A 26,573-nucleotide genomic window follows, 5' to 3' on the forward strand; every position below is an offset into this window, starting at 1 on the left:
TATATTGGTTCATAGTGTATTTTTTCTCAACATCAGTACTTGTTCCATACTAAAACATATTTAATGCACATAGAACAGAATGTCAGAAATAGAGAATGTAACCTTTTAACCAAAAACAGGGATAAAACATATTCTTGGAAATGTAATTGAACAGAATAATAGCATGTCAGTGAATACAAAGCCTCTTCATGGCCTATTCATCAATTGCGTCAGAGTTGAAGTCATCAGCAAAACAAACTTCAGTCTGACAAGTTCAGACAGAAATCAAAACCCCCCGAAGCCACAAACTTCCACCCCCGTAGATCCCCAATGCTGATTGGAAATGATAAGACGCAGGGCAAGCCCATTTTAGACTATCTACATCTATAAAAGACTAAAGAACAAATGCCTGGAGTCACTTTTTCATTCCCTGCAGAGGACTGAAAATGGCGCATTGGCCAGCAGCTCTCATCCTTGTGGTGTCTTTGACACTCTGTAATGGCGCCCCCACAACAACACCATCAACAGAAGACCGTGAAATAGCAGAGGTCAGTTTAAGCGTATTTATCTTATTCTATTATTCTTAATCTTAAATCTAACCCATGTGTCATTTTTCAACAGAAATAGTTGATTAAAAACTGAGGAGAAATGTGATTTTTCAGCTCAACAGCGCCCTCTAGTTTAAAAAATCTATTCAGTATTTACTGTAGTCCGTTTGGAATATGCAAAAACGCACTGTACAACATTTTGCACACTTGTTGAAGCCTTAGTGGCGATGTCTTTCCAACATTTCATGGCTGATATTTATAGATTTTGGTAGGCACTTTGGCTCTATCTACTATTTAGTACAGTTGAAGTCAGAATTATCAGCCCCCCCTTAGATTTTTTATTTTTTAATATTTACCAAATGATGTTTAACAGAGCAAGGAAATTTTCACAGTATGTCTGATAATATTTTTTAGAATCAAAGCAGTTTTTAATTTTTTAAACACCATTTTAAATCCAAAATTATTAGCCCCTTTAGGCTATATATATATTTTTAGATATTCTACAGACCAAACCCTTGTTATACAACAACTTGTCTAATTACCCTAACCTGTCTAGTTACCCTAATTAATCTAGTTAAGCCTTTAAATGTCACTTTAAGCTGTATAGAAGTGCCTTGAAAATATATCTAGTCAAATATTATTTACTGTCATCATGGCAAAGATAAAATAAATCCGTTAATAAAGATGAGCTATTAAAACTATAAGCCTTAGATATGTGTTGGAAAAATGTGTCTATGTTAAACAGAAATTGGGGAAAGAAATAATTCAGGGGGGGCTAATAATTCTGACTTCAACTGTATATTGTGATAAAAGAGGTAGGCCTATGTTTTGAATTCAAAAAGTAGGTAAAATGTCAAGAATAACACAGTGACTTTTGTATGCCCTCATTACATTCATGTTGCATGAATGGAAACTATACTATAAAATAGTTGGGTTATAAAAATACCCCAACATATAACCCAACTATAGGCTATTATAGCATCTTCCCAACTGTGGGTTATTTTAACCCAGTGCATTTGGTTATTTTGATAATGAAAATGTTTTTCATATCCATTTATTAGTATTGCTACTGTTACCACTATTAATGTCTTAATCATGGTTGTTCAAATAAATAACATACAACTTTCAAGAATATTAAAAATGCTTTATTTCCATTACGTTTTAAGTTCCTGACACTTAAGCGTTTTTATCCATTTAATATAGATCGGCTACGAAGTGCACTTTTGTATCATCATTAATTAAGATTGCAGGTGAAACGGATAGAAAAAAACATGACACAGAGGTAATTTAATTTAAAAATGTAATAAATAAACTTGAGCTTAAGCTTAAATAAATGCATATTAATACAGCTGTTCTGTATCAGTTAAATCAGTTGACTGTAAAATTCATAATTTTTAACCCAACTGATTGAGTTATTAAATAAATAGGTATAAAATAACCCAACAAAGCACCAAATACTGAACCAACTGGTTATTAAGTTATAAATAAATAACCCAGCAAAGGTTAAAAATAACTTAACAAAGCATCACATATTTTTAACTAAATAAATAAATAACTCAATGTTTTTAAGAGTGTAAGTACATAATATATAGGTATTTAATCAAAATAAGCAAACTAATTTTGGATGCACTTACAATACACTCTCAGAAATAATCCGTCATGAAATACTACTTTAGTAAATAGCCCTATAATGTGTTTTGAACCAAAACTGAACTATACACTATACATTATATATTTACTTCTTATTTAAATGAAAGCCACAACATACTGTAGTAGTAATAACTAAAACGAACGATCAATATTGCAGTATAATTTATTTTTAGTACAGTAAACCGTGGTGTTATTTATTATATATTATATAGCTGCAGGTTAACTATGTTTAAATATAATAACCTTAACTTAAGTTGTAACTAATAACCTTAATTTCTCCAAATTTGATTGTAATGCAGTAATGTGCACCTTTTGTAAAGCTGCTTTGGAACAATAATCATTGTAAAAATTACTATACAAACAAATTTGAAGTTAATTGAATTGGTGTATTGTATAAAATACTCAATAGTTGTAGAAAACGTAGTACAGTGAGGATTTGTATATACTGTGCTTTCATTTTAGTTGTCTTTTACTTCTTCAATTCTATTTTCCAAAACGAATCCTCTTTGCACTTAAAAAGTTTACAATAAAGCGTGTTAACAAATTTTAAATGATTAATGAAGGAATTATAATGTTTTGACTTATTGTTTAATATCATTTACAAGCACAGTAGCTGCTGTATGGGCTATTTCTGTCCGTTCGCATCCCTTCTCTTTGCGCCCCCTGGCGGCTCATTCACAAACTGCGGTCATACACTAAAAACAGAGCGGCACATATTTCAAACGGCGGCGGTACATGCTGCGGCGTTAATAGCCACTTTGAACTCTCACCTACTGTATTACTATAGTTGTTACTATAATTACCACAGCAGAGCACCAAGCACTTTACTTTATTGTGCTTCAAAAAGGGTACAATATATTGTGCTTTTCATGTGGGAGCGTACATATCTGTAACTTTGGGTGGTGGTACACTTTCAAATATTACACTTTTATACTTAATAGTTAAATATGTGTTCACGAAAGGATCCATATTGTCCCTCAAAAGGTACAAGTAAGGGTACTGCCTTAGTGAAAGCGTTTGTGATTTTGAAATGAGATGATAAACTTATTTCATATAAAGTTTCCAGCTGCACCTACAGGAAGTATGCTGTAAAGGTATTGTTTATCTCTTTTTTCCTGAATCGTCCAGGCGTATTTGTCGCAGTTCTACAGGGACTCTAAAGCAGCTAAAACCCTCGGCAGAATGTTTGTTTCAAATCTGGAAAATGAACTGAAGGCCATGCAGTCGTTTTTTGGACTGGAGGTCACAGGTCAGCTGGACTCAAACACTCTGACGACGATGAAGCTGCCTCGCTGTGGAGTCACCGATGTGGCCAGATTTGGACACTTCGAGGGGAAGCCCAGGTGGAAGCAGAGCGTTGTAACTTACAGGTGGGTTTTATTCATCATAATTTGCTGATAATTTATCAGCTGCATCCTACAGGCCTTCCAAGACGTCACTACCATAATCACTAGCGGCGTAATGGATCACAAATCTCACGGTTCGGATTACACCAGGCCCAGATTGACTAATCGGGAGGACTGGGTAAATTCCCTGTGGGCTGGTCCGTTTTTTTGGCTGCAATGGCCAGTGTCCCTAACTGCTTACACTCTCAGCAGTAGCACTTTTTTCATTTATTTATTTATTTGACTATAGCCTCACTCTTTTTTTTCCATTATTTTGCTGCAGCTCCGCTCTTTTTATTTATTTTCTCACAGCCCTGTGAGCAAAATGCAGCCTGCAGGTTAATGATGACGTAACTATCATTCCACCCCAAACAGCAGCACCTTAGTGAATATAAGAATTCATATAATTAATATTAATGAATATTACACCTGCTCAATGAAAATCAGACGATTCACTACATTGATTAATCTGACATAACTTGATCAGAAATCTAAAAAGGGGAGGGAAAAGGTCATTCTTATTTAGGATTATTTTTCATTCCAAGCGCATTGACATAATAGCCCCATTGTGGTCCAGTGGTCAGCATGTTGCGTTACGACACCGCCGAGTTCAAATCTCACCTGTGTAATTTATTTATTTATTTATTTATTTCGTTTTTAATGTTAAGACATATAATACTGTTTGAGTTACTTATGTAGGTGTAAATTTTTTTTTTTTTTTTTGTGTGACCACCGTTACAAAGGATTGGAAATCTATAAAGAATTTTGCACAGAATATATATTCAGATATTGCAGGGAAGGACATTGTAATGTTTTAAATAATAGTGTTGAAGATTTAGCTACCCTTTAATGTTCTCATATTTATGAAAAACATTAAGTTCTAAAGCAGCTGTTTTTAGTGAAAAAGATGTGATGGTGTCATTAAAAAACTGAATTGGAAATGACGCTATTTTAATATAGTCAGTCGTTGTGGCGTGGAGACTGACACGGAGGGATCCATATGCAGTATTTATTAATCACACTTAAACATACAATATGCACAAAGGTGCAAACACACATCGACAGTAGCAGTAAAGGTATCAAGGCTGGCGGCTGACAGACACAGAGTGAATTACCAGGCAAGGGTCAGAGGCAGGCGGCGTGATTCAGAGTCCGTGTATCAGGCTTGGATCAAGGGCAGGCAGCGAGTATCAAAGTCCGTGTATCAGGCTTGGGTCGTGGGCAGCCAGAAGGCAAAGCAGAGTCAAAAACGGGCTGGAGTAATGCACAGGAGATCAGGCAGGATATAACGCTCAGTAATGCTGGCCGGGGCTGAAACAAGACTTCGCAGTGAACCGTCTTCTTCTTCTTCTTTGCTGTTTTATGGCAGTCGGCAACCAACTTTTGGTGCATTACCGCCACCTACTGTACTGGAGTGTGAGCCTGAGTTTGCTACCTCCCGGAGAAAAAAAAAAAAAAAAAATTTAACTACATCTTTATTCTTTTAAATCCTGTTAATTAATCCTGTTTTCCTTAGATATTTCACTAAACTTTCATTGTTATCGTTTCCAAGTATAATTTTTACGCTGATTTCTGAAGTTTTGTTCTATAATTTCTTTCTCTAATATTTCTCTTTCTATTATGAATTTCTTGCAGCAACATAAAACATGTTCAACTGATTCCTCCTCCTGACAATTATTACACAATCCAGTTGGATGTTTTCCTATTAAATGTAATGTTTTATTTAAGCCTGTGTGTCCCATTTTTAACCGTGTTATTATTCCTTCTATTTTATTATTTCCTTTACTTTTCCTCCAATTTCCTACTTTCTCTTGTAATCTATAGTAATGTCTACCCGTTATATCCCTATCCCAATTATACTGCCACTGTTTTAATATTTTCTTCTTCACTATAACTTTTGCTTCTGTTTTACTTAACAAGATATTCATAATTTCGTCTAGTTTGCATGCTTCTTTAGCTAAAAAATCTACTGTTTCATTTCCTTTAATTCCTATATGTGCTGGAATCTCGCAGTGAACTGTTCTTCTTCTTCTTCTTTCTGTTTTATGGCGACTAACCCATTAAAAAGCATTATCGCCACCTACTGTACAGAATCTTACTCCGATGTCTCCGGGTCTGAATATTAGAAAGGGCAACAGAAAGAAACGAGGAGGGAGGGAAAGGGACAAAAAAAAAAAAAAAAAAAAACCTTGGATGTTTCATATTCTCCAATCTTTGCATCTAGACCACATACTCATGTCAGCGCTGCGTGTTCAGCTCCTCTAACATAAAGGGCCTTCATGACAATGATTGAGTATATTCTCACCCATAAATATTAGACTATAATCTATAACCTAAACCCGAATGCTCGATATACCTAATAAACGCTCTATATACTTGCCAATCTATTATACCTTTTCCTAGAATAATTTTATATATTGTTTTATCTTCCCCACACTGACTGAATAACATATCGCGATGTTTATTATACTTGCTACATATAAATAATGCATGATCTACATTTTCAGTTACACCACATACATCACATTTCCCATCCTCATGTAAACCCATTAACGCAAGTGTTGCATTTAACCCTGTGTGTCCCAATCTTAATCTTGATAACCACACCTCTTCCTTCCTATTTCTTCCTTGATTTAGTGTTGTCCCTACTGTCTGTATAATACTATAGTGCCATCTTCCAGTATTACTATTATCCCATCTAATTTGCCATTTATTTATTAGTTTTTCCTTTAAAATCGATTTTGCCTCTCTTTTCCCCAGAGGTACATGTACCTCCACCTCTTGCTTATTTAGTGCTTCCTTTGCTAATTTGTCAGCAACTTCATTACCAGATACCCCAATATGTGATGGAACCCAGCAGAAATAAACGACTACTCCTATTTCCTTTAATCTATATAAAGATAAATAGATTTCTGTTATTAAATCCTCTCTATCTGATTTTGAGTTTGCTATACTAACTAAAGCTGAAGATGAATCTGAGCAGATTACTACTTTGTTTGGTCTGACTTGTTCAACCCATTGTAATGCTATAATTATAGCTGTTATCTCTGCAGTGTATACTGATAGATTATTGGACAATTTTAAACTAATATTTACTTTGAACTCTGGAATATTAACACCTATTCCTATCTTTTTACTAATAGGTTCTTTGGAACCATCTGTAAAAATTTGTAAAGTTGAATAATACTTATTATTTAAATACGCATCTATTTCTTTTCCACTATATTCATCTTTAGATTTACTTAGCAATCTTACATCTATGAGTGGTTCAGGTGCTCTCCATAGTGGGACATCAGTGAGTGGTATATTGGGACAGAAGATCATGTTGTCTATACCATATTCTTTAGCCAACTTTTTACTCCTCCATCCAAAACTGTCCTGTCCTTCATATGAGTATTCCCAGCAATCTTTTAGTATTTTACGAGTAAGATGATTACTAACTGATTGCTGGAGATTTACCCAGTATGTCATCATCAATTTTATCCTTCTAAATTCAAGAGGCATTTCTCCCATTTCTACCCTAATTGCATCTACAGGGGATGTTTTAATTGCTCCACAACATAATCTTAACGCTTTGGTTTGTATGGTATCTAATTTTCCTAATAAAGTCTTAGATGCAGATCCATAGACAATGCAGCCATAATCAAAACAGGATCGAATCAATGCTTGATACATGCACAGCAATGCACTACGACTAGCTCCCCATCTGTGACTAGCAACTGAACGCATACAATTTATAATAATTTTACATTTTGTTTCAATTTTATTTATATGAATTTTCCATATTAACTTTTCATCTAACCATAAGCCAAGGTATTTAAAAACAGGTACTCTTTCCAATATCTGCTCATATAACTTTAAATCTGTATGTACTATTTTCTTGTTTTTTGTAAATATCATGTATTTTGTTTTTAATACTGAGAACTTCAAGCCCCATTCCAGAGACCATTCCTCAACTTTTTTAATTGATTCCTGTATTCCTTTATTAACATTTCTAATATTGCGTCCTCTTTTCCATAATGCTCCGTCATCCGCATAAAGTGCAAGTCCTATTCCTACCTTGTTAACCTTATCAAAAACATCATTAATCATTATATTAAATAAAATGGGGCTAATTGCACTGCCTTGTGGTGTACCATTTGTAATATTAAAAGCAGCTGATAATTCTTCTCCAATTTTAACTTGAAAGGTACGTTCAAATAAGAAGTCTAACACCCAGTTATAAAATTTTCCACCTATACCCATTTTGTTCAATTTAATAAGCAATCCTTCCCTCCATAATGTATCATAAGCCTTCTCGATGTCAAAGAAAACTGCTAACATATACTCTTTCATTACAAAAGCTTTCCTAATTTCATTTTCGAATAAAATCAAGGCATCATTTGTGGATCTATTCTTCCTGAACCCACTTTGAAAGGTTGTTAATATTTCCCTTTTCTCTAAAATATAATTTAATCTCTTAACAATCATTTTTTCCATTACTTTACATATTGTGGATGTAAGGGCTATAGGCCTATAACTGCTAGGCTTTGTTTTGTCTTTCCCAGGTTTGACTAATGGGAGCACGACTGCAGTTTTCCATTGCTTGGGCAAAACACCCTCATTCCATATACGGTTAATTACCTCTAATAATATCTCTAATGCTTTAACTGGTAACTTTTTTAACATTTGATAACTTATCATATCCTTACCTGGTGTTGTATTCTTTGAATTATTGATAGCTACTTTCATCTCAAAATACTTAAATTCATCATCTAGACTACTATTAAAATCTATCTTTTTCATGCATACATCTCCATATAATTCCATAATCTGTTGACGTTTTGTTAAAAATACATCATCTAGATTTTCAATGCTGTGAGCTTTAGCAAATGTTTGAGCCAACATTGTTACCTTTTCTTTATTTGTAATTGCGATCTTTCCATTTTCCTCCATCACAGGTATTTTCCTGGAGCTATCAGTTCCATTCATCTTTTTAATCATATGCCAAACTGTATTCATATCAGTTTCTCTGCCTATTGTATTACAGAAATTTTGCCAGGCTGCCCTCTTTGTGCTCTTGATAATCTTTTTAACATAAGCTTTTTTCCTTTGATAATCTATGACTGTTTCTGGAGTGAGCATTCTTTTTAAAGATCTAAATGCTTTTTGTCTTTCTTTGATTGCCCTTGAACATTCCTCAGACCACCAAGGTACATTTTTCCTCTTTCTTGTGCCATTTGCTAATGGGATTGATTGTAATGCTGCAGAATAAATACCATCTGTTACCTTACCATATACATGATCAATATTTCCCTCCAGTGTTATATTTTTAAAAAGGTTTTCACATATTGTTTGGAATTTTCCCCAATCTGCACTTTTGTATACCCATTTTATACCATTATTACAATTTTGTGTATGCACCTTACTTTGAATTTTACAGATGATAGGAAAATGATCGCTTCCTATATTATTTCCAGAAACTGACCACTTAGATTTACCAGCTAGTGATGCTGAGACTATTGTAAGATCCAAGCATGATGCGCTACCTTTTCTTATATCTATTCTTGTTGGCTTGCCATCATTTAGACACACTAAAGATTTCTCTTCCATGAAATTTTCTATTATTGCTCCATTTTTATCTGTTTTCCTACTACCCCAAATACTACTGTGTGCATTAAAATCACCACATACAATAATTTTATTTGATGTTTCACCTATAGCGCTTTCTAATATGTCTACAGCTAATTCTAAACAAGGATTATAAAAATTGACTATTCTGATTACCCCATGCTCACCCATTACTTCTATACATATGCTTTCTGTTTCACTTTCATTATTTACATACCTATAAATCACATTTTCTTTTATGAAAGTTGCACACCCTCCACCTCTACCATTATTCCTGTCTTTCCTTATTACTTCATAACCATTCAGCTTGAAATTTAATGGTCTACATAACCACGTTTCTTGAATACAAATTATATCAGGAGGTTTGCTCATATTTCCAATGTATTTTTTAAACTCCTGTCCATTAGCAATCAAACTTCTGGCATTCCAATGAAGCAATAGGAAAGACATGATAATGTTAAATATCACTACTCTGGGATGCATCATAATTTACCATCACATTCCACTCTTTCTTTCCTTCTTTTGCTTTTAATATCTTGTGGATTTGTTCAGCCGATATATCTGTACAATTCAGGAATTTGTTTGCACATTCTGCCACAATTTTAATCTTGTCGGACCTTCTTTCTACCTGTGCGGTGCCGTTCACCACTGCACAGATGAATGCCACTAAGTCAATTTTATTCACACTAATGTTATCAATGGAGTCATTCTGAAGCATACTCTTTTGTTTCTCAGATTTATTCACTTGAGAATTTTGTACATGTTCCCTATGAGTTTGTGTTTCTGTCTGCTGTTTTACTTTACGAGCTGCTTCTGCATATGTTAAATTTTGATTGGTCTTTACCTTTTGAATTTCACGTGCCTGCTGCTGAACTGGGCATCCTGCATACGCAGCGCTGTGTTCGCCTCCACAGTTACAGCACTTTAACTTAGTTCCTTCTCTACACTTCCCATACTGATGCTCTTCACCACATTTTGCACAACGCATTTTCCCTTTGCATAAAGCAGCAGAATGACCCATGCGTTGGCAGTTATAACAACGAAGAGGAGGAGGAACATATTCTCTTACCGTGTAGCTGATGAAGCCTAGTTTCACCTTTGCTGGTAGATTTTTTTCCTCAAAGTGTATCAACACAGAAAGACTCTCACATTTTTTATTGTCCCTCCACATCATTAGTCTCCTGGCCATGCCAACCTTTCCTCCACTCAAGTTCCCTTTAATTTCCTCCATAGTTACATTTAAAGGTACACCTGAGATAACCCCACTCTTTTTTGACCCTACTTCAATACAGTTTATTTTATCACCAGCCAATGTTTTTAGCTTCATTATCTTTGCTTTTTGCATTTCGTCTTTACATTTAATCAAAACTCTACCATTACTTAGACATGTTGCCCCTTTTACTGATCCTATTTCTTTCTCTATTGCTTTTGATAGTTTAACAGGATGCACATATTGTTCTGACTGCTTGACAAAAGTTACTAAGATTTTAATTTCTCTTTCCTCATTAACTGTCACTACCCTTCGTCCCGTCTCCTTATTTCCGTCGCAGTGAACTGGAGTTTGAGTGTGGCTTATATAGGGAGCGTGGGTCATTAACTGGATACAGTTCAGGTGTGTGCACGATCAGTCTAGGTGGATGATGTAATGCTTAGAAATGCGGGGATGGCGGCCTCTGCTGGCCAGCGAGGGGAATGACTGGGACCGAGTCGGTGACAGTCGTGAACTGAGGTGGGCCGGTCTGAGGCTTGAAACTCCAGGGCTGACAAGGAGTCCCACTCTGGCCCTGGATCACACTACAGTTTTTGAGTCATGGATTGGACCATTTTTCAGATCAACAAAAAGGGAGGAGACAAATGTCAGTTGATTTCCATTTATACACAAATATTACTGTAAAAACGTTGGTTTTAACAAACAGAACTTAGAACCTGTAGTTTTAATAAAAATTCAAATCAAGAAAGAACCAGCTGAAAAAAGAAAAAATGTTCAATACGAAAATTCATCTTTGCTACTGTTGCTGATAACATAGATATATAAATATATAAATATAGAAATCTTGTACAACAGATTATATTTATTTTCAATTAATGATTCAACATAAAACTCCATGTTTCATTATAGGTGGATCATTTTTGAAAACCTATCCGCTTGTTAAGTGGTGACGTGTTTGTGACGTATGTATACTGTTTCCGTGTGCAAGCCGCCATTCATTTGAGTGAAGAAATCATTCGTTTATGATCACGTTTTATTCCTATCACACATTAAAGTTAATTTTATATAAAATCATAGTGTACACAACAATCTCTGGGCTTGCTGCATAACAAATACCAAAAATTTTACAATTTATAAAAAAATAATCACTTTCTGGCCATCGGATATTAGGCATGGACATATATACTGCGATCGTGACTTTTGAAAGCCTTAAATCACTTTGTAAACGTTTATTATTACCATTTCATGAGTCTCCCCATTCAGTTAAATAGAGCACTTGGACCTGGAAGCCGCTTCGCGTGACATCATACTTAACAAGCGGATTCAGTGACATAATTTTAATGGTTGTTTGTCGCCACCTTTTGGTTACACAATGCAATTGCTCCAATATGCACTAGCATCAAGTTCCATTAAGCTCTGATTTCGTCAGCGCAATAGCCTAGTGGTTAGCGCGCTGACATATGGTGCAGTAGCACATCAGGGCGTCCCGAGTTCGAATCCCGGCTCGAGGACATTTCCCGACCCTACCCCCTCTCTCTCTCACTTCGTTTCCTGTCTAAAATACTGTCCTATCCTCTCAATAAAGGCAAAAAGGCCAAAAATAAATCTTTAAAAAAAAAACCCTGTGATTTCAATATTTACCATAAACATCAGTGTTTATATCTGAACTATAAGCTGTTCTTCCAGTACTTCTGTGTTATTTAATTGTTTGTAACGAACAAAAAAACTGTAAAAACTGAATCTCTATCAATCAAACGCAGCGCTTAGAAGGATTAATAAACAAATGCAAATCATTATCATTATTGTTGTGCGGGTTTGACCTGTAGTCTCCATAGACTGCCTTCTTCCGAGCCTCTTATTTTCACATTTTTAGTTCGTCACAGAGATAATATGGTTTTGAATCTGCTACTATGCTGACGCACAGGCATTTGTAGCTCCGCCCTCTTTTGAAAATAAGCCTGGTAGCACAATCTCATTTCAATATAAAGCGACAGTCACCAAAACAGCACAGTTTGGATCAAAGCATAAATGGGACAGTTCAAGGAGTTGTAAAACTTTATTTGTTGGGATTTTGAGCTGAAACTTCACACACACTCTAGGGATGCCAGAAACTTATTGTTAATAAGTAGATACTAAACATGATTTGCTTCTTTTTTCATAGGATAACTGAATATTCAACACAGCTGAGTCAGAGAGAGGTGGACTCCACTATCGCTAAAGCCTTCCAGCTATACAGTGACGTCATTCCTGTAGATTTCAAGCAGATCTTCAGTGGCACGGCAGATATCATGATACTCTTCAAAGGGGGACGTGAGTTATCAACACACATACCTACATACATTCAAACATGATAATGCTGAATTCTCTGAAAGCCAGTGTTTATTTACATGTATAGTAAAAAAAATAGTATTATTGCAAATTAAAACCACATTTTATTTATATGAATAAATGTTTTTTTATTTATGCACTCTTGGAAATAAAGGATACTCATATTGCTACTGAGGCAGTGTATTTTTTCAAATGGTACATTTTTGTACCTAAAGTTTTAAAAATAAATAAAAAATCATAATTTTTTAAAACTTTTGACCTCTTTATATTGATTTCTTTCAGATCATGGAGATTTTTACCCCTTTGATGGGCCGAATGGTGTTCTAGCTCATGCAAACTCCCCCGGCCCAGAGCAGGGAGGAGACACACACTTTGATGATGATGAAAAATGGAGCTTAAGTTCACACAGTAAAACCTCCAATCTCATATAAGAGCTCTGCTAACAAAATGCGTGACTTAAATGTTTATTAATAAACATAAATGTGCTTTATTCAGACATAAACCTGCTTTTGGTGGCGGCTCATGAATTCGGGCATGCACTGGGACTCGATCACTCCAGAGACTCTTCGGCTTTAATGTATCCAACTTACAGATATGTCAGTACAAACGCATATACTTTACCCCGAGATGACCGACTTGGGGTTCAGGCTTTGTACGGTACGTGTTTCTTTTTTTTTTTTCATGGAGAAGTGTACATACTGCAATATTAGGCAACTAAATGCATCAGATATTATTGTGTATGGTATAGGGTTGCATGATATGGGAAAAAATGCATTGCGATATTTTGTTTTTCTGCGATATAAATTGTGATATGTATATAATTACACAAGATGACTATTTAGGAAAAAAAATCTCAATTTTACATTGACTGTGATGATTTTTTTTTTCATCTGCATAAAATATACAAAAAGATACAATAATATTTAAAATAATATAATTTAAAGCACAGATGAAAACAATAGAACAAAGATAAAAATAAAACAAACAACACAGTACTGAAATATAGAAATTCCATAATCAAATATAAAATAACAGTGTCTTCAATGTATAAACCAAATTAATCAAATCTAATCTAATTGTCAGAGCTGAAATCATTACAATGTCTTGTGTCCAAATGGTTTAAATTGACATCCTGCGATACTTTACATTGTGATAGTGATTCCGAATTACTCAATTATGCAGCCCAAGTATGGCAACTGGAGAGAATCAATTGTAAAGCAATAATGAAATAAAATGTTTTCCTATCCTTTTGAATTATGTTTTAGGTGTTCGAGCATCAACAAATAAACCTGAACCTAAACCTGAACCAAAACCAAACCCACAACCTGCACCAAGCCCACCAGAACCATGCAAGCGTGACTTGATATTTGACGCAGCAACCAGAATCCGAGGGGAATTGTACTTTTTTAAAGATAGGTAAGGATTTGTCTTCTTTATTATTTTAGATACCTACATTTACATTAACAAATTATATTACATTTATTTCTAAAATGGTGTTACGCATTTCTAAAATGTTCATTAATAAACATTATTACATGAATTATAATAAGAATATATAACGAGTATGTGTGTGTGTGTGTGTATATACATACATACATACATACATACATACATATATATATATATATACAGTTGAAACCAGAAGTTTACATACACTCTAAAAAAAGGAACATAACCATTTTAAAAAATGTCTTATAGTAAATCATACTAAACATTTACTATTTTAGGTCCGTTAGGATTACCTAAATCATTTACATTTGCTAAATGCCAGAATAATGAGAATTTTTTATGGGAGATTTTTTTTTATTAATTTCTAGACAGTCAAAAGTTCACATACATTTCCTTGGTATTCATTTAGCTTTGCTGTTAAACTGTATAACTTTGGTCAAAGGTTTTGGGTCTCCTTTCACAAGCTTCCTCTCACAATAGTTTGCAGGAATTTTGGCCCATTCCTTCTGACAGAATTGGTGTAACCGAGTCAGATTTGTTGGCTGTCTTGCTCGCACAAGCTTTTTCAACTCTGCCCACAAATGTACTATAGGATTAAGATCAGGGCTTTGTGATGGCCACTCTAAAACATTCACTCTGTTGTCCTTAAAGCACATTTTAACTAATTTGGCAGTATTCTTAGGGTCATGGTTTGTTTGAAAGAGCCATTTGTTTCCAAGTTTTAATTTCCTGGGTGATGTCTTGAGATGTTGCTTTCTGTATTTCTACATAATGTTCTTTCTTCATGATGCCATCTATGCAAAACAGCTCTACAACATGATGCTGCTGCCCCCATACTTCACAGTTGGGATGGTGTTCCTAGGCTTGTGAGCTTTCCCCTTTATTCCTCCAAATGTAACACTGGTCATTATGGCCAAACAGTTCAATCTTAGTTTTATCAGACCACAGGACATGTCTCCAAAAATTAGTCTTTTTCCCAGTGTAATATGTATACATGTATATATATATATATATATATATATATATATATATATATATATATATATATATATATATATATATATATATATATATATATATAGATATATATATATATATATATATATATATATATATATATATAGATATATGTGTGTGTGTGTGTGTGTGTGTGTGTGTGTGTGTGTATATATGTATATATACATATATATATATATATATATATATATATATATATATATATATATATATATATATGTGTGTGTGTGTGTGTGTGTGTGTGTGTGTGTGTGTGTGTGTGTGTGTGTGTGTGTGTGTGTTTGTGTGTGTGTGTGTGTGTGTGTGTATATGTATATATATTACTAGATATTTAAAATTCTAGTGGAAATAAAACAAATAAGACTTTCTCCAGAGGAAAAAAAAACATTATAGGACATACTGTGAAGATGACATTGCTCTCTCTCTGTCTCTCTATAGAAACTTGTTCATTTGTTTACTATGTTCTTGTAATTAAATTTAGAATTTTAACATCTATCAGGTATTACTGGAAGAAGGGCTACTACAGTGGACTTACACTACTTGAAATAAAAACCACCTGGCCATCCATCGACTCTGTTGATGCTGCCTATGAGTTCCAGGACAAAGGCACAAATTTTCTCTTCAAAGGTAAAGTCAGGTTTCCTCAAGAGTCTTTGAAGGCAGTTCAGCAAAGCCTCAGTAAATACAGCTGTGTGTGTTTTTACTTACAGGTCAGCAGTTCTGGGCAGTAAAAGGCAACACTATACTGTCTGGATACCCCAAACCCATATCCACATATGGCTTTCCATCAAGTGTGAATAAGATTGACGCAGCCGTACATGTGAAATCAACTGGTCGCACTTTGTTTTTTGTTGGGAGCAAATACTGGAGGTGAGAAAAACAAATATAATAACCAATATAGAGTTGAAGTAAGAATTATTTGCTCTCCTGTATACCTTTCCCCACATTTCAACGCATTTGTAATCATAATAGTTCTAATAAGTAATTTAACATTTTTCCCAAAATTTTTACATTTTTAAAGAGCCCCTATTTTGCATTAAAAATGTCATATTTTGGTTTTAGGGGTCTCCAATAACATGCTGACATGCGTGCAAGGTCAAAAAGCACTTTCATTGTCTTATAATATGCATTTATTTTTACCTAATTATCCCAGCAACTCCTATATCAATCGTTCAGAAATTCATTTGTTCCCAAACCCCTTCTAAGCACGAAGCTAATCTGCGGTGATTGGACCGATGACCCAGTCTGTTGCGATTGGTCGACTGCATTCAGCATGTAGCAGCCAGAGATATGAGAGCCCAATGCAGGAACGCAATAAATCAATGCAGTTAAACACCAGCATATCCCTCTACTCTTAACCCTAAGCCCAAATAATGACAACAACACACATTCAGAATTAATCCACACAGTGGCAAAAGTTGAACTATTTGACCATGTGTCGTCGTGTGGCTAAAAGCTGATGGTGGTCATCGCAAAGGCAAACAGCAGAGGATCACCAGTTCAAAAACACATTTAAATAAGTAAAGGAAGAAGCAAGCGTCATGTTTTCAACGTGGTTTTGGATGCGATATGTGAACAGCCCCATACAGATTTACCTGAGAGATACAGTACAAGCACTGATCTATTATACATACGTGATTACAAGCCGCGTGGGACCATTACAACTTATAACACAATTAAACACATATTTTGCAAACTACACAAAACAAGGCAACATTTTTAATGACACTTACATGTTATGATCCGTAGGAAAAAGAAACTGTTCCATTTGAACTCTAAAAGTTACTGACAAAGTTCCTGTCAAAGTCTGACAAAGTCCCATAGTCCCTGCTGCACCTTCAATAGCAAACGGCTGACGAATCCCACGCTGCAGCGTAGGTTATTGTATCAATCATCAGAAAAAAACAGGAACAAACAAAGCACTAGGTTGGCTATACTGTAGTATTGTTGTGAAAATTAACTGTCAGTGATTTCGCGTCATGATCAATAGTCGTGATCCCCGCGCTTCCGCTAGTGTGTGGAGGGAATGCGCATGCACAATGTAACAGAACTGGAAGTACATATTTGGTGATGTACCGTATCGATGTCGATGCAATCAAACAAAAGATCCGAACCCATTTCGACTCTGAGTCGACTATTTTGCTAAAGAATCATTAGTTTTAATGCTGCACTTTCAGAATTAAACCTCAGCTGGATGTTTTCATTCACTTACAGCTGTGTTACACACTGCATGGAAGCTCATTTTCAAAAACCTATAATAGGGGCTCTTTAAAGTGACATTTAAGTGGTTTAAGTAGATTAACAAGGCAGGTTAGGGTAATTAGGCAGGTTATTGTATGACGATGGTTTGTTCTGGAGACTATCGAAAAAAAATAGCTTAAAGGGGCTAATAATTTTGACCTTAATGTTTTTTAAAAAATTAAAAACTGCTTTTATTCTAGCCGCAATAAAACAAATTAGACTTTCTCCGGAAGAAAAAAATATCATAGGAAATGCTGTGAAAATTTCCTTGCTCTGTTAAACATTATTTGGGAAATATTTTAAAATGAAAAAAATTTACAGGAGGGCAACAATTCTGACTTCAACTGTACATAAAAACTAAAATAGCATCAAAACTAACATGATATCATCTGTGGTGTAGCTTCAATGACAGAATGGGTAAAATGGACAGAGGCTTTCCTAAATCCATCAGTGCTGATTTTCCTGGCATCGGCTCAAAGGTGGACGCGGCTTTTGAAAACTATGGTAAGATTCAAGACTATAAATACAAAACACTAACCATTCTGTCATTTAAACAGATCTTATTGGGCTCTTTTACAAAACTCTGATATTATTTTGTGTGTGGGTTTTTCGTGTGTGGGAAAAGTATGTTTTCTGTTTGTTCATACTAATTTCAAAGGAGCTGAGTCAACACAATTCTTAGATTTTTTTTGGTTGAACTTAATTGTTTTATGTTCAATCCAAATTTCTAAAAACTATTAAGTTAACTTAATCAATTCTTGTTGGGACAACATGAATTAATTGTGTGGAACTCAGCATTTTTTTACAGTGCATGCTCGGTGGTTTGAGAAAAAGCATTAATTTTGACATTATTTACATTATTACACTGTGTAAAGTTATTGCTGTCTTAAATTTTAGTTAAATCAAATGAACATTTTTAGTCAGATCAATTAATGCAGAGTTCAGACTGCATGATTTTTTTGAAAGTAGTCGCGTCTTGGATGTTTTCACACTGCATGACTATCTGGGGTAGCGTTCCGTCGCTGCTCTGTTCATACTACAAGATGGATCCGTGACAGGAGATTTACACTGCATGACTTTACAGTAGGAGAATCGCTGTCAACTTTGTCTCTGTCCACCAACTACGTCTCACAACCAAACACACGCAAGAAGTGACATGGAAACAATACGAAGTCACATATTATATCAGGTGTTATTAACTACATAATGAAGATGAAGCCTTAGGTGGGGTAGAAGTGGACTTATTTTGCTCACTGTGGTTTTAGCAATTTTTCCTCAACTTCTTTCTTTTTCAACAAGGTTGTGATATTGCTCAAATAACACGTCAAAAGGCATGGCTGCTGCCACCAAATTTACACTATAGTTTTTCCTCCACTTCTTGGGTTCAAATAAACTGAAAATGAGCGCTGTTACTTCTCCCCCAGCCTCCCACTGGCTGGCAGATACCCATACTAGTGGATGCTGCTCTTTGATTGGCTGTAGGTAATCGCAATGTTATTTTTGAATGATGATTTGAATCGCCGACAGCTCCAGATATTTACCACGCCCAATGTCTAACGGGTGTCGATGACTCATCTGTGATTCTCTCAGATCGCATCTGTGATAGTTCTGTGATTACTCATGTGAACGAGCACCGATTTGCCGGTGATTTCTCAAAACCTGTCGGTGAGTCAAAATCGGGGCTAAAATCATGCAGTCTAAACTCGGCATTACAACTATAAAACTGCCTAAAAATATTAAGTTCAACCTTGTGCTTTATGTTTAAAACAACGCAATCTCACAGCAATTCGTAACCTTTTGATTTAGTGTCCAGTTCGTATGATATCGTACGATCTAATTCGTACAATTGAGTACGATTTGCTCATCACCCAATGATGGCTGGGGTTAGGGGTGGGGTTGGGTGCCACGCCTTCTTTTTAAAATCGTACTTTTTCATACGACTGAACTCGTACGAATTCATACAAATTAGCCACTAAACTGCCAAAATGTAAAATGCTTACGTTTCCTTGTGATATCAGGCTGGTTTAAAAGCATTTTGTTGAAACCTGATGAAGTTATTAAATTAAGTTAAAGTAACTCAAAACATTTGTTGGAATGACCTTTTGTCGTGTCACCTTTTACAGTATTTTTTTCTAGTTTGGATGAACTATTTAATTTAATGCTGTTCCGTTTAATAAACTATTTTTATTCTCCTTTTAGGTTATCTGTATTTCTCAGACGGTGCAAGGCAAACAGAGTATATCTTTGCCTCAAGACGAGTGAATCGTGTTTTATTGAACTACGGATGGCTGGATTGCTACTAAACTATAAAACAAAATGTAGACATCTTGTCATGTTTCAGTAATCCTGAGTATTTGTAATACTACTTTCTACTTTTTTTTTTAAACAGAGCCTAAATGTGATACTAATTATAGTAGGAAAAGGTGAATGCATATTTTTTTGCAAATGAAATAATCATGTTATACAGTACTATGTACACAAAAGTGTTGTTTTCAATATACCCTTTTTACACCCTGTTAATAAAACTTTTAAAATACTGTTTCATTTCTAATTTGTTTTCAGTTTTTGAGAAACACTGTGGGCTGTGTGTGTGTGTTGATCCCAGTTGTAAGAGTAAATAATAACTTGATTTCTAGTTGATCATTTGTAAAAGTGGCAGAAGGTAGATTTTTCTAAAGAATCACCCGTTGAACTGCATCCCAATCATTACAAATACTGCAGATGACCTATTGGAACCTACATTGATCACAGAAATCAGTCAAGTTTGGTGGATGGCTACATCAACAGCCTGAGGTATCAAGACATTTATGCTGCCCATTGCATTACAAACCACAGGAGATTGCAAATTCTTTAGCAGGATAGCGCTCCTTCTCATACTTCAGCCTCCACATCAAAGTTCCTGAAAGCAAAGAAGGTCAAGGTGGCCAGCCCAGTCACCAGATCTGAACATTGTTGAGCATGACTTGGGTAAGATGGAGGAGGCATTGAAGATGAATACAAAGAATCTTGATGAACTCTGGGAGTCCTGCAAGAACGCTTTCTTAGCCGTTCCAGATGACTTTATTAGTTACTTGAGTCATTGCAGAGATGTATGGATGCAGTCCTCCAAGCTTATAAGAGTCATATCATTTCTTTTCCTACTGCAGCATGACTTTATATTCTATACTGTACATTATGTCTGTTAAGTGACAAGTCTTTTGTCTAAGCAAAGTCAGAGCTTACTGTCCTAGTTAAATAATTAAAAACCAAAACATGATTATATTATATTTTGGTAAAAATAGCGTAATCTAGAGACTTTTGCCTTTCATATAAGCTACTTTTGATAGTTACTCAGACAGCACTGTTGTTATTTGGTTAAATCTTGAACAACAACGAACTCTCCATAGACAATTCTTTGAACTATATTCACACATATTCATTCAAATATGAACGCTAAATTTCACAAATCAGCATGTATGATACGTTTTAAAATCCTCGTTTTCCAACAACCATTCCACACACTACACTACCCACAATGCTTCAGTGCGTCGCGATGTGACGCAGACACACCTCCCACTCTGATTGGGTGTCACTTCTCCAAGCGTTTACTTCGGATATTTGAAGGTGAAATTTGGGAACTGCGCTTTATTGAGTACAGTATTTCATCGCGAAAATGACATCTCGTGCACTTTACAGTACACGTTCGCAACTGTGCAGACATCTGGTGAGTTTTGAGCTGAATAAGAGCTATATTAATATCTGAACTTGGTCACAATAGGCGACGGCACATGCAGTAGTTTGGCTGCAGGCCTGTTTCATTATTTACCTTTTTAAAACGCTGCATTTCTCTTTAAAGTGTGTTGATATACATGTTATAATCCATTAGTTGGTTTTATATCTTGTCTACTATGTGTATTTGCAGGCACATAAATATCTGAGTAGGTCCTACAGCACACGACCATCTCTAAATGTGAGTAACGTTAACGTCAAACTATATAAAGCAACTCTATATCATTATTGAGGTAAAGTTGGTTTTATAACCGCACATTTGTTCATTTTTGAACCGTGACAAGTTGTGACACATTCCCTGTATTGTTTACCACGCTACTTTTAACATTCGGTCTGAAATTGCATGTAAATGTGACTTCAAAACAACATTAGCTATATCTGTGAATAGCTTGGGTCTATTCATAGTAGATACAACAGGCCTATATGTAAACTCCAATGCCATGAGAAGATGCAGATTTTTTTTCTTTTCTTATTGTTGCCATTATTTTATTCACTTTAAATTCAAATGGTTCACAACACAAAACTGTCATGCACAACGTGAGCATGATGAACATAGCTTTCTCCGTATAAAGTGCAAGTAGAGGACCAATTCCTCAACCTCAGTCATTTTAGGCCATAGAAATGATCATATAGGTTAAACATTGCCTAACTGCTTATAAAGAAAACAGATCAAACAGGGATCTATATGCCTCTTAAATGACTAAATTAATCCACTGACAGAGAGAAACTTCATTTCTGCTGCTTTTGGCTTATCACGCTCGTCTTTATAATTCAATATGCAAACCACATCAACATTCTTGGGATAACCAATGTACAGGAGGATCTCTGGAAAGCAAAAGCACGACAGGAAGAGGAAACATGAGGCACAAATTGTGAGTCTGCATCATCTGACGGCGCGAGAGCAGATAATTTGCACGTGAGCTGACAAGGCTAAAATAACAAACAAAAATTCCTTTATGTTAAATCTCTAACTTACCTGAACAAAAATAAAAGAAAAGAAAGTACAATTCACTACCCTAACTACCTAACACAAAAACAGAGGTCAAAAGGTTTTACAAATAAAATGGCGTCAAACTCCTTACTATCCCTATATATATATATATATATATATATATATATATATATATATATATATATATATATATATATATATATGCATACACATATATACACATATATATATATATATATATATATATATATACGTACGTACGTATGTATGTATGCATGTATGTATGTATATATATATATATATATATATATATATATATATATAAATGTATATATATATAAATGTATATGTATATATATAAATGTATATGTATATATATATAAATGTATATGTATATATATAAATGTATATGTATATATATATATATATATATATATATATATATATATATATATATATATATATATATATATATATATATATATATATATATATAAAGCCAATTCAGCAAGGTAAAAAGTAACTGAAATAATATGACTTATTTTTAAAAGTGATGCGTTACTTTACTTGTTGCTTAAGTAATATTAATATGTAATGTGCATTACTTGTAACGCGTTACCCCCAGTACTTATTAGCACTAATAATTGACCGTGAACAATGTTGTGCTTTGATTGTCTGCTTATATGATTTCCCTATTAGCAATTTGCAAACAATACTTTTCAAAACTTAGTCCAAATGTGCGAGTATAAAACCAACTTTACCTCAATATTTCATGTATCCAGGGTTGTTTCTATCAGTTTTATGCTGAATGGTTGATTTGTGCTTTGTTCATTTGTCTCTGGACAGGAAGTCGTCATCGTCAGTGCTGTCAGGACTCCTATAGGGTCATTTAAAGGAAGCCTGTCCACATTACCAGCCACTAAACTGGGCTCCATTGCCATTAAAGGGGCTATTGATAAAGCAGGTTAGAGATCTGATAATCTTGAGAGGATTTCAGGATTTATTATTTATGATTAATAAATGTACACCTTGAAGGCCACTTGGAAATTCTAATCCACCTGGTCATCTGAATTTAAATACAAATATTGTCCATTGGAAAAATTAAAGTTGGGTTTATATTTGCACATTTGCTCATTTTTAAAGTGAAAACTTGTGACATGGTCTCTATATTGTTTATTACATTACTTTGAACATTCAATCTGAAAGTGCATGTAAATATGACTTAAAAACAACATTAGCTCTATTTAATTGAATGTAAACAATGTTGTACTTTGATGGTCATTTGCTGCTTATAAAATTTCCCTATTTAGAATTTGCAAGTAATACTTTTCTGAAATTCTACCATGAAGGCGAAAGTCTAAAGTATAAATGAACGCTGGTCATAATATTTTTTGTTTTATTGATTTTAGTTGTATTACAAAACCCAGCAAACAAATACAGAATATTAACCTATATAATATTTCAGAATGTACTTTCCCACCCCAACATTTGTTAAACAGAAATAACAATTAAAATAAATTATAAAATAAAATATAATACATAAAGTAAAAATAAATAAATACATTTAAATTCACCAGTGTGCATTTGCATATATAATAATAATAATAATAAAAACATTATTACATTGAATTTTAAATTACATTCATCTTTCTAAAGACTTCCAATTTTATTTATCCCTTTATAATGTGACTGAAAGGAGACCACACTTTGTTTTTAAGTCTCTGATTTACCTCTGATTACGCATGTTAATTTTTCAATAGCAAGGTTATCAGACAGTCACAATGTTTATTATTAATGTTAATTAATATTATTTCTCAGACAACACCAATGTTAATTAATATTATTTCTTAGACAACACCAATGATTTAACTTTATAAGGGTTAAGAAAATCAATATTTCGTCAAGTAACCCTGTTTATAAAAATATGAAATATTAGTTTTATTTGGAAAAAATATATATTTTTGACCAACTGTGAAACTTTCTCAGCCCCTTTATGGAATAAAACAAATATTGACATTTTACTTAAGTCCATACCTAATCAATGCAGAGAACAAAGTACAAAGTATTTCCATTTCAAATAAACATGTTGATGTTTAACAAAGAGTCCTAAAATATGTTACTTCTAAAGGAACAAAGTGAAGCACAGTAGTGTTTAAAATTGGTTATAAGAAATCATTCTTCAGCAGAAAATCAACAATATTAATTGGATCATGTAACACTGAAATTAAGATTTTGAAAGTGTAGCTTCTTTTCATCACAAATTGTATTTGCCTGTTAAAGTATAGATATTCCAATAGAAAGCTAGTAATTTTTTTTTGTAATAATATTTCAAAACAGTTCTTCTCTTAGTTAATAAATTCACAAGAGAAGACTTTAAAAGCAAAACACCTTTTAAGTGACCTTTATAGAGAAGTGTTTGGTAACACTTTATTTTAAGTCACAACTTAATCTATTAACAAATGGCTTATTACCTATGGAAGGTAAATCCTGCCAATTTTAAATAAATCAAATAAACATTGAAAATGAAAATGTAAATCAGATTAACAATTTCATTTTAAAACACTGTTCGCCAAAAAAAAACCAAAATGAAATGATTTCAATTTCATTTTCACTTTGACAACACATCGTCCCTGTCAAATTGATAATTTGATCAATCTATTAACAAAATTTTCCATAATTACCTGCCTATTATTAAGATATTAAATGTTCACTAGAATTGTACATTTCCTAAAGGAAATGTGAATGGGGTTTGCGTGGCAAATCGATGGGGTACAAAATGGTACTAAACTGGCCAAAATAGCAGTAAATGTGGAGAAATGGTTAAATTCATGTGTTTATGTGGTTGCTAATGTAATGTAAGTGGTTGCTAGGGTGTGGCAACGCCTTTGTAATAGGTGAAGACGATAGAGATTTGATCAACCTGCATCAAAAGAACCCAAACCCTGTCTTTCTACGATATTCCTGTGCTAAAATATGGCTTGTTTATGTTCTTATATGGTTGTTAGGGGGCCTAAAGTGGTTGCTATGGAGTGTCTACAAATTTTTTATGTCACTACCTAATACCGACTTGATAGGCGGAGTAAAATGAGCCCACTCCCAAGCTTCTACGACTCTCTAATCTAGATATCAATGTCAGCCATTTTGTGTCCATGTTAAGTCAATGGGGATTTTGGGGGTTACTTTCTTGCCCCTCATGGGGGCAGTGTACCCCCACCCTCTTTGAAAAATCATAGCACACCTCTTCTCAACAGGCCGATCGATTTGACACCTCACTCATCATTCTAGGGCAAAAAATGCGGCCGGAGTTGCGCGCCGAAGTTTTGAAAAAGTGAACAGTAATAGTAACACTAGAATTGTACATTTCCTAAAGGAAATGTGAATGGGGTTTGCGTGGCAAATCGATGGGGTACAAAATGGTACTAAACTGGGCAATAGCACTGGAAAGGTAAGAAATGGTGGTTGCTAAGATGTTGCTAGGCGGTTGCTAGGGTGTCCTGAGTGGTTGCTAGGTGGTTGCTAGGGTGTTCTGAGTGGTTGCTAAGTGGTTGCTAAGGTGTTGCTAGGCGGTTGCTAGGGTGTTCTGAGTGGTTGCTAGGTGGTTGCTAGGCGGTTGCTAGGGTGTTCTGAGTGGTTGCTAGGTGGTTGCTAAGGTGTTGCTAGGCGGTTGCTAAGGTGTCCTAAGTGGTTGCTAGGTGGTTGCTAAGGTGTTGCTAGGTGGTTGCTTGGGTATTCTAAGTGGTTGCTAAGGCGTTGCTAGGCGGTTGCTAAGGTGTCCTAAGTGTTTTCTAAGTGGTTGCTAAGGTGTTGCTAGGTGGTTGCTAGGGTATTCTAAGTGGTTGCTAAGGCGTTGCTAGGCGGTTGCTAGGGTGTCCTAAGTGGTTGCTAGGTGGTTGCTAAGGTGTTGCTAGGCGGTTGCTAAGGTGTCCTAAGTGGTTGCTAAGGTGTTGCTAGGTGGTTGCTAGGGTATTCTAAGTGGTTGCTAAGGCGTTGCTAGGCGGTTGCTAGGGTGTCCTGAGTGGTCGCTAGGCCCTTACTAAGGCGCTACTAGGCGGTTGCTAGGTGGTTGCTAGGCGGTTGCTAGGGTAATTTGAGTGGTTGCTAGGCAGTTGCTAGGGTACCCGGGGTGGTTACTAGGCAAGCCTCATATACATGCCTGATGAAATAATTATACTAAGTAAGCATTTCTAGCAAGTTACAGTACTTGGCTAGTCAATATTAGCATGTAGCTAGTCACTGCTAGCATGTGTAGCATATAGGAAGTTCCGTTTGCTAGCATGAGTGAAACGAGCCAATCCCCAAGTCTCTACGATGTTCCGATGTTGAGATATAGCTGTTGATGAACGGTTGCTAGGGTACTCTCTTTTGTTGCTATGGGCGAGGTTACAGAGTGAACTTGAATGTGGTTGGCTGTCCAAGTCAAATGAGCCAACCCCCAA

General features: G+C 34.9%; 2 protein-coding genes and 1 long non-coding RNA gene across 4 annotated transcripts in view; all 3 read left to right on the top strand.

The window, feature by feature from the left end:
* Positions 1-393: 393 nt before the first annotated feature.
* On the top strand, positions 394-19,954 carry mmp30 (matrix metallopeptidase 30). The gene is given in 10 exon segments (NM_001040291.1): positions 394-527; positions 3,306-3,547; positions 12,544-12,692; positions 12,993-13,118; positions 13,206-13,367; positions 13,976-14,126; positions 15,676-15,803; positions 15,887-16,046; positions 17,818-17,921; positions 19,617-19,954. Coding segments are annotated over 10 exon segments (1,428 nt in total). The 5' UTR covers positions 394-425; the 3' UTR covers positions 19,721-19,954.
* A 1,022-nt stretch (positions 19,955-20,976) lies between these two features.
* The window catches only part of acat1 (acetyl-CoA acetyltransferase 1), a 70,036-nt gene continuing 64,439 nt past the window's right edge, over positions 20,977-26,573 (top strand). Inside the window, 3 exon segments of one of the 2 annotated variants that reach the window (NM_001003746.1) lie at positions 20,977-21,120; positions 21,319-21,366; positions 22,984-23,101. In NM_001003746.1, coding sequence (NP_001003746.1) covers positions 21,070-21,120; positions 21,319-21,366; positions 22,984-23,101 — 217 coding nt within the window. In that variant the 5' untranslated portion in view covers positions 20,977-21,069. 2 annotated transcript variants of the gene reach the window in all.
* Positions 23,744-26,573, top strand: part of LOC147835148 (uncharacterized) — a 52,752-nt gene continuing 49,922 nt past the window's right edge. The window contains exon 1 of the long non-coding RNA XR_015501599.1: positions 23,744-24,855. This is a non-coding gene — a long non-coding RNA (uncharacterized LOC147835148). The remainder of the gene's footprint in view (positions 24,856-26,573) is intronic.

Source organism: Danio rerio, chromosome 10 (assembly GCF_052040795.2).
Source record: "Danio rerio strain M-AB ecotype USA chromosome 10, GRCz13ab, whole genome shotgun sequence".
Classification (NCBI taxonomy): Eukaryota; Metazoa; Chordata; class Actinopteri; order Cypriniformes; family Danionidae; genus Danio; species Danio rerio.